The following is a 9,328-nucleotide window of genomic DNA, read 5'->3' on the forward strand; positions in this document are numbered from 1 at the left end:
TGCGTTGCTCGACGCTCACCGCGTCCGATGCGGGGCGCGTAGTCGCTGCGCCGTAGCAAAGCCACCTAGAAACAGTCTCTGTAGCACGCCGCAACCTTCGCTACTCATTCCAACGAGCAGCTCTGTCTCCAGGAGGCATCTCACCTCGTGAGTGTAGCAGAGGCAAGCGCAGCTGCTTATATTGGCGGCGAGGAGTTACGGAGTCGCCATCTATCGGAAGCGCCTCGCTGGCGTAGTATGAGGGATCACGTGGCGCGCTCCTCATAGGTTTTGCTGTCAGCGCTCACTGAAAACACCACGCGCGAGCTCTCCCGGACATTTCCGTAAGTACTTTTGAAACGAGAGAAGTTCCTTACTGTCTAAATAATAATCTTAGGCAAACTGAAAGCACACAGTCGTTTACAGACGCAATCTCTTAACTGAATACGTACAGCGAACGCCACTGCGCGCGGTCGCCGCGATGGAGTCTCCAGATCCGGCTGCTTGCGTGAAAGGTAGGTAAACGCTGGGAGCAAACTATGTGAAATATGTTCTTATAGTCTTTGTATAACTAAATGGAGTGTAATAGAACGAAGCCTCAATGCAGCGATCGCGCAGATTCGCAGCGACCGACTGCGCGTCTGCATGCTTGTCCGCGCACTGTGTCGCTTTCTCCGCGCGCGCGTTTTCGCACCGTGCCATGAGCTTTAGGCCGCAGAATATGAGCATTTGACAGTATACAAGCAACCATTGTTGCGTGGGCGCTATCAGAGCTGTTCAAAAATCATTTCATTCTAGAGACTTCGACGCCTACGGGGACTGATGTGCCGTCGCGACGATTCAATCTTTTTTTTCTTCTAAATTCTTCGGCCTTTCAATACTATTTCTCGAGTTGCGCCGCACTGTATGTTTATCGGTGTTCTCAGCGTGCGATTTCCCGCTGCTCCTTTTTTGTAATCCAGTGCATTAATTCATAACACAAACATGACCATATGCAATGCTTTATTTAAATGTGCTTCTTCCGCTGCCTTTCCACTCCACTGAACTTGCCAGTATCTATAGCATCGACAAGTTCATAGACCAAACCGTCACGACATTAGTCGGGCAGCGGACTCGGGCGAGCGTCTCAGTGCGCGTTTTCAGAACATCACAGACCAGGCGCCGTAGCAGAAATCTTCCTCGCGTCTGTGCTTGCTGCATACCCGAGTTGTAGCCGATGACTGTTTGCCGGTTTTATGTTGCGCTAGCCAAGCTTCACGCAGCTTCTTGTCCTGCGGCTACGTGTGAATAAGGCTGACACCGGCCTCCATTACGTGCGTCCGGCCCTGCGGCACCGAGCAGTAGCCTACCATGTTGCGCGCCTTCAAAGGCAGCCACTACCTATTTTAGTGCTTTCAAGCGTTGTAAAGAAGACACTCGAAGCGGGAAAATTTCGCCACTAAATGAGGACCGCAGCGTACGAGGGAATTAAAACTCGTTTTCAGCTCGCTTCGGCGCGCCCGAAGCAGCCGACGCGGCCGCTATGTCCACGTGATCCCTCCTAGCACGTCACGCCGACGGTGGCGCCAGCCTTTCCAGTGGTGAAGCTCGAGGCCAATACCGCCGCCACGCCGCGAGCGACGGCGCGAGTTGGAGCCCCGTTTCTCCTCTGTCGTGACGTCACGGTGTCACGTGGTCAGCCTTGAAGGCGACGGCGCGACTTGGAGCCCCGTTTCTCCTCTGTCGTGACGTCACGGTGTAACGTGGTATTGAAGGCGACACCGCCGCGCCTGAGAGGAGCTGGGTTGAGCTCTAGTAATATGCTTCGCATAAAAATCGCTCGGTTAAGGCGCGTATATAGTCTGACGTGGCGTGAGCGCGCGCGCACACGCTACGTCACGTTGGCGTGAACAACGTCTATACTTCGAAGCACTGGCGCAGCCAACGTAACCGGACGCGGCCAGCGCGGTCCGACGCGCCCGACGTCGAGATGCCTTTGCTCTTTCCGCGCGCTCGTCGCGCTGACTGGGGCGGAGAAAAAAAAAAAAAAATGTCGCAGTCTCGCGCGAAAAGCGAGGCATCGATTGCGATAGAAAATTAGTAGATAGCTATACGAAGTAAGGATAATAGTCTTATCGGCCGTATAAACTTGTAAGCATTCGCTTACTAAATAAATTAGCAAGCACTGTGTCACGCGCGCACAGGTAAGCATGAACGCATCTCGCTCGATGACCGCGGAAACTCGCTGAAGAACGCTGGAGTGAGGACACGCAGCAGTAGCAGCGAGCGAATTGACGTTCGTACAGCTCTCGCTTCAACGCGAACGAAACGTAGAAAGCACATCGCATATGAAGCTACTGGCACTACGCGCACTCTGCAAACATCGCAGATCGCGTTGAAGATGAGGCCCACGCGGGCGCGTACTTTGGCCACGTCGCAGATAGCTTTCAAGATGCGGTGCCCGCAGCAGCAGCAGCAGCCGAAGATCGTCCCCCGTCCCTCCCTCGCCTCACCCCCTGCCTCGCGCGCGACAAGAGAGGGTGCGCTCCGCCCTTCCTTCCACTCTCGCGCACGCGAGATTGAGCCGCGTTCGCCTACGTTCGCCGGCTCACCCTCGCACGCTCGTACACAAAGAACACGGCGCGCGGCGACGGTGTTATCGTCCTTGCCGCTGATCAAAAAAGCAAAGCTGCGCGACCCGCGCGGCGACGCCAGCGTGCTCCCGCGCACTAGCACCCTCCCCATCCACGATGATGCGGAGTTCGAATTATCGGTGGCGGTGCGGATTTCAGTGTGAATAAGCGGGATGTGTTACATATTGCTTTCAATGCAATGTTGGACGGACCGCGGCGACTACTTCGAATTATCCGAAATTTCGAATTAACGAGCTTTTACTGTATTGCTGTCTGTAAATAATGAAATGCCCATTGTATGGTCCATAGCATGTTCAGTATTCTGCATTTATGAAATGGCTTTGCAACAATTGCAAGCGGGAGAGTGGCTCACGCCTAGACTAACCACTTTGCTGATTCACCCCGTGATACATACAATTCTCCATACCTAGAGCATGTGACACAACTTATTGCCGCTGGGTTAACTTGTAAAATAACTTATAGTTTGAATGTGCTTTCGTGATAAAACTGAAAGTCGTGTGTCGTTGTTGTCATGCTTCGCGAGAACTCATTCTGTTGCCATCTTGTGATGGCAGTGGCGATGTCACTGGCTAGGTAGGCTCGAACGGTAGGCTGTTGCTAACACGGTTTTGGTTTCGTATAGGCTTGCGATAGAATCGGGTAAATACTGTAATAATTTATTGTGAGCTAACTTTATTGCTTTAATGTCTTCCTGGCGCAGGCCAAAAATAGGCATTTTTGATGGGAGGTGACGTTCACTGTACCCCGAGTGCCATCTAGACTGATGCGGCCACTGTTGGAGCCACCACTGCTGTCACCATTGGTTTCTGGTTTATGTGTGATGACCAGCCAAGTTCGAATTAGCTGACGAAGGATAATGTCAGGATCGGAATAACAAAATTTCAGTCCTATAGAAATGTATCAGTGCCAGCTGGCACCTTTGGTAGGGATCGAATTAAACGAAAAATCAAATTAAGTGGAGTCAAATTAAAGTATACTGTATAATGTCTTGTGTCATAGGTCGCATTTGTCAGCTTTGAATTGACATTCACATACAAATAACAGAATTGTGATAATTGCTTCTATTGCTAAGTTCTTTGGAGCTATCATGATTTTTGTAAATTTTATGTAATATTTGAGTGCCTCCATCAATATTCTGCAACAGTCAATCACTAGTTGGAATTCTTCTTTTAAATGCGATTAACTTTATCGCAATTGGGTTTCAGCACTTGCGTGATAAGGATGTTTCTGTATTTCACTTCTATGTGCTTGAGTGGGCAAATAAGGGTTGGCCCTGTGCTCAAGCTTCCTGAAGATAATGTGCATTGTTGTATGACTTCGCCCCAAGGATTGTGTGACATATACTCCTAAAAATTAAAATACTGTCGCAGCAGTAACATGTAAAAAGTCAGCACAAAAGAAGACCTGGCTATTGCGTTTCCATGCTCTTCAAAGCTATGAAAGCAGAAGACTGAACAATGCACTTTTCATATAATTCTAAAGTTCAAGCATGTTATCTGGGAATAGTGTCTTCAAGAATATACTACCTTGCCCTTTTTTAGGATGAGCTCGTGTTTTCTACGGGCAGCGGTGATGTGGACAGCGTTCTGGGTGTACCAGGACTTGCATGCTGTGACACACTCAAAGCTGTGCACCACCTCTGGCCTGTGCTGCCTCCTGCACCCAAGAAGGGACGTGGATCAGTGGCTGCCAGCAAGCAGAACTCATATGCACTTGACCAGCTCTACAAGCGCTTCTGTGGACGCCGGTCCAATGCACATCACGCTGAGCAGGACTGCATTGACCTCATGAAGGTGTGTCACACAGAGAAAGCAGCTTTCGTGGCCTACGTTGACGCCAATGCGGCACACCTAGCTGATGCCCGTCATTCCTGGTGATTGCAACAGCAGCCCCCATGGGTTTTGCACAATGTCCTTGTCTGCATCTCTGCAAAATCCTTACTAATTTGGTAGAGCAAAGTGTGCCATCTCCTTGGGGCTTGTTCTGCAAGCCTTTTGTGGACTCCTGTGATTTTGGCATGGGTGATCATCGCTGGAGCATGGTCTAGTGAGCCTTCCTTTTTTTTCTTTTGTTTTAATCTAAAGTTTCAATGCCTACCTAGCGTGTAGGTACCTGGATGTCATTGTAGTGAATGTGCGGGGAAATACGTTTCAGTTTTATTCCACCTAGTTTTGTGTATCTTGGTACCGCTGCAAACACTTAGTCCACCTGCTTCTGTCTTATTTGACCCTTTCTTCTAAGAGTGCATTTTTTTTCTCCTTTTGGTGACTTAGCGACTTCAGGCAGTGCAACACCTATTTCCATGTTTTTTTAAGGTCTGCTGCTAATTTGCTGCTCCATCGTGTGAGGCAGTGCTAGTCTTGAATTGTAGAAAAAGGGAGGTTCCCTGCCTCAGCCTTCAATTTTGTTGCACAGAGTTTTGGGTTGCTTGATATTGCTGCAAACACTTGGGCATTGTTGACGTCTATTGCAATTGTGTGCCGTATCAATATACGTGGATGAGTGATGTTTTGTCAGTCCCCCAACTGAGCTGAGGCAGTAATTCATAATTGAGTTTATTCATGGTAGAACAACTGCAAGGAGGCTTGACAAGCACCTAATTCCACCGAAGGTGATGCTCCAATGTGATTTCAAATGAACTTTTTTTTTTTTGCATTGGCCATGCCCTGAGAAATCCTTGTCTTGATTTGTTACTCTTGTCTCGCAGGGTTCAATTAGGAAATAGTGCCTTTCATTCTGAGTATTAGTATGTGATGCCTTTGCAGCATGTTTGTCTACTAAATTGAGTTGAGTTTTGGTAGCCTGTCATACCTTGTTATTCACTAGTGACTGTAGAAATCACCTGCTTGCAAAGCCAGCAGTCATTTCTTGTTGAATGTCCTCACTAAACATTAAACTTCTCTGAATGGTACAATACATTTGTTTTGTTGCATCTGGAATTTAAGCAGACTGCCTGCCTGATGCACTTGGCAATGGGTCAATTTCATTATCTGAAGGTTGTGAATTTAAACTGTTTGTCACTACTTATTATTTATTGCATCAATGTTTTATTCATTGCATCCAAGTATGCGCTATGCTAAAGACTTGTAATCATTACTTTGGCCATGTAGCCTCGTCAATTTCTCATTTTCCTCATCGTTTACTGCTGTGTCAGTACATGGCTCATCAAACATTGAAAACATGTTCGTGGCATGGCTACTGTTAGTTCTCGTCTGTTGCTCTTTTTCTCTGGTGCGCAGTCCTCTCGTCCCGATTCTCTTCAGTGCACTCCAATAGGCCAGGTTGGAGGGGCTTCTCTCCCTATATCGGTCTCTGCAGACCTGCAACACGGCCGTGTTGCACTTAATAGGTGGCATAATTAGACCGTATAGAGAGCCAGGGTTTAACATGGTGGGACAATTTGCTGTCCTTGAAATGAGATGGTGCCCCTCCGCATGATTTTGTCTACAAAGAGAGTACAACTTTCAAACAGCGGAAGGCTGTTGTGTAGTGTAGTGTAGGTGGGGGGCTCAGATGTCGCCTACTGAATGCCATGCCATAACTAAATGGGCACGTTATGCTGCCTCCACAATGGCTGAAGGTCGAGCTTATTGTGCCACTGCAGTCCACGAGCAGTGCCTAACAGCAGTAGCAAGTGCCTTGGAAAAACCTCGGAAGGCCAAGTTTCTGTGTAAAGTGAACAAGTGTGATCAGCAGTGTAAGAGGAACATAGATGATCCATGTAGTGCTGTCTAAATCATTATCTTCACATGCGATTGCACATGCAGTCGTTGTATGTACATGTACATGTGTTTTGTAATCCTACTCCCTCCCATTGCAGGAGTAATTTTTTAACGTTTTCTGGCGACTCCTTAGTGGCAGTCAGGGAATTGTATTGAACACTTAGTGTAAAATGTGTTTTTGTCTGTTCTCTTCTTATCCCCCTCACATTTGCTGTAAATGGTTGACGAAATGTTATTACTTAGCATATCTGAAGATAAGCGCAAATATATATTCGAACAAAATGTGTACTCATACCACAGGCTTTGCTTCATATTGACGAGAAAAGCCCAGCTAACTGTACTTTTTGTGGTCACTAGTGCATGACAATACCATGGCTAGGAGGGCATGGTAAGAGTTTAGGAACATTGTACTTGTATTGTGCAGATGTTTTTATGTATTCATATGATGTTCACTAGCACTTTTACTTGTATTTGTTTTATGGTAAACAGTTATGTAAGAATGTGTTAAGATGATTTGTGTTTAGTTCAGTACAAGTATATGGTCTTATATGCATGTAAGGAAGAGACACGGAAGATTGGAGTTTGATGAAGTTGTATTAATTTTTTTTTGTGATGAAGTTGTAACAATTTATTCAGCATGTGTGTCCCCCTCCGTATGTTATGTTGTATGATATTTCAATTTTTGTAGCTATGTATGCCACATTTCATTTGCATATTGCTAGACATTCTAGTAACTGGACATCCTAGTAACTGGACATCCTAATAACTGCCTGTTGTCACAAGAAGAGCCTTGTTAACTAGTGTCGAAAATGCAGCAAAATGTCTTCACCGAACATGAGCATTGTAAGCTTAGATAGTGACCATGGAAAAACTTGTGTGTGCCCGGAATATGTGTTGTAATAAATTATATTCCTAAACAACAGGAGCTGTGTCTATGGTGTGTGCAGTATTGGAAGCAGAATCTTTAATTCCGGTGTTGAGAATGATTTTACTGTCTTATTGCCATCTTTCCACTTTGGAGACTAATGTTCAGAGTTTTGAAAAAAATGGTAATACTGGTCAGCTTAAGAAACTGCTTTAAGTGTAAATTTCTTTTAAACAACTTCCTTTCTTGCGGGTGGGTGAGGGGATGGGAAACAGCACATGACCTTCAGTTTTCTTCACAACTGTATGTCTAGTTGGAAACTAATCACATATTTAAAATTATAGAAAAAATACAAGTTAAGACAAGCAAGGTCATGCTGCAATTAGCTGCTTCAATTGTACTGTTCTGGCATGAGCGATTTTTTATGTGGAAGATGCACGGGATGTTGGCTACAAATGTGCATTTGGTGTGTGGTATTGACCCTTTTCGTGGCGAACCCGTGAGTGCTGCCATGTTTGATCATGTGGTGACGTGTCCATTGCTTGTCTCAACTGCTTCTGTTGCCTCCGCACTTACAATGGGTGTGTAAGACGCCAGTGTGGCTCAGCAAACGTCTGTTTCAGGAGATATCATAGATTATGTCTGGGTGGACAACACAAAGCTTTGGCCACAGCTTCAGAGAACATGCAAAAGCGCTATGGAAGCTGATTAAGCTATGTCCAAATGGCACAAGCATCGTATATAGTGCTTGTTTTAAAAGCAAGGCTAAATATGTAATTAAACCTATCCAAACTTTTCGCTCGTGAATTGAATCAGGATTGGTGTGTTTTGCTTTTTATTCATAATTTGGCAAATATTTTGAGGCAGCGGCTTGCCACTTTTCTGACTCCGTAAATTTCCCTGGGGTGGTCACTGTCTGATTATTTCTGCCTAATTGCTCGTGGGTGTGCTAAGTTACGGTAGATTTATTGCAGTGTACAAGGCTTGAAATGTAGCTCTTTTGTACATTGTAATACCTTGTATCAAAGATGTATTATTGCTAGTAACTCGCTTATTCTTGAGGACCGTCACGAAACATTCAGCTTCGACCATTCGTGCGCTGTCAGTGTAGTTCGTTATTGTGCGTATATGGTGCGCATATATTCAAGTGTGCACCCATTCACTTATTGATGCGTTGGCGATAGAGTGGGTGTGAGATTCCGTGCCAGTTGAGGTAGATGTGTCCAGATACTGTGTGCGAACCGTACAATGACAGGAAGCCATGCTACTCCCTTTGTCATTGTTTAACAAGCGGCACTCACTCTTGCCGACATTCCGGGGCTGAAGCACTTTCTTTGAAGGTTAGCGATACACCGCTGGCAGATGAGCAAATTTCTGTATCCTCGAAGAAAGTTTCTCAAAGTGCCGGTAACACATACGGACAGTAAAGTGCAGCAACGGTCCGCAAACATGGCTACACAGATTCATTCCATTCCTTAATGTGCCAGTCACTAGTCACACGTCTTCAGTCTACATAATTCAAACCGGCATGATTGGAGTACAGAGCGTTGGCGAAAACTGTTGCATTTCCGACAGCTGATCGCACAGAAGCAAGGTGGAAGTGGTAATGGTTTTGTGTTCGTGTGCTGTCACTGAGGTGATGTGTGGCGCGCCGCCGATAGTGCCATCTCGTTTCTATAGAACAAACTGCTCTGCGAAATGGGTCGATAATGCCGAAGAGTTGCAGTTCGTGCATTCTGTGGATAATTGTCTTGTGCTCTCGTTTCTCGAGCTAGGCATTGTAAGGCACAAATTTCAGTCTTGCTGATGGCATCCCATCAAAAATTACTATACAGAATTATATTAGTCTAAATAGTTTTTGTAATTAATGTTTAAGGTATTGATTAGTGTGATAGGTATTTGTTCGCCTAATTACAGTAGTTTTTTGTCAGCCCGTAAGGAATTTTGATTAGGTACATATTGGTCTATAAATAGTTTATATTAACTGCACACCAATTTTAAGATTATATGTATATCAACATAAACAGTGTTATGGTGCTTGCTAGTAGGGTAATAGAAATACATATTAGGCCCACTGCCAATGTATCAGGACTATTAAAGCTTTTTGACCTTATAAACTTAAGACTGTG

At 45.7% G+C, this 9,328-nt stretch overlaps 1 protein-coding gene across 6 annotated transcripts in view; it reads left to right on the forward strand.

Annotated features, from left to right (window-relative positions):
* Positions 1-7,256, forward strand: part of LOC139052223 (three-prime repair exonuclease 1-like) — a 60,088-nt gene extending 52,832 nt beyond the window's left edge. For all 6 annotated transcript variants that reach the window (XM_070529319.1, XM_070529320.1, XM_070529318.1 and 3 more), the window contains exon 6: positions 4,154-7,256. In XM_070529319.1, coding sequence (XP_070385420.1) covers positions 4,154-4,489 — 336 coding nt within the window. In that variant the 3' untranslated portion in view covers positions 4,490-7,256. The remainder of the gene's footprint in view (positions 1-4,153) is intronic.
* Positions 7,257-9,328: the final 2,072 nt, after the last annotated feature.

The sequence above is a fragment of the Dermacentor albipictus genome, unplaced genomic scaffold (genome assembly GCF_038994185.2).
Source record: "Dermacentor albipictus isolate Rhodes 1998 colony unplaced genomic scaffold, USDA_Dalb.pri_finalv2 scaffold_20, whole genome shotgun sequence".
Classification (NCBI taxonomy): Eukaryota; Metazoa; Arthropoda; class Arachnida; order Ixodida; family Ixodidae; genus Dermacentor; species Dermacentor albipictus.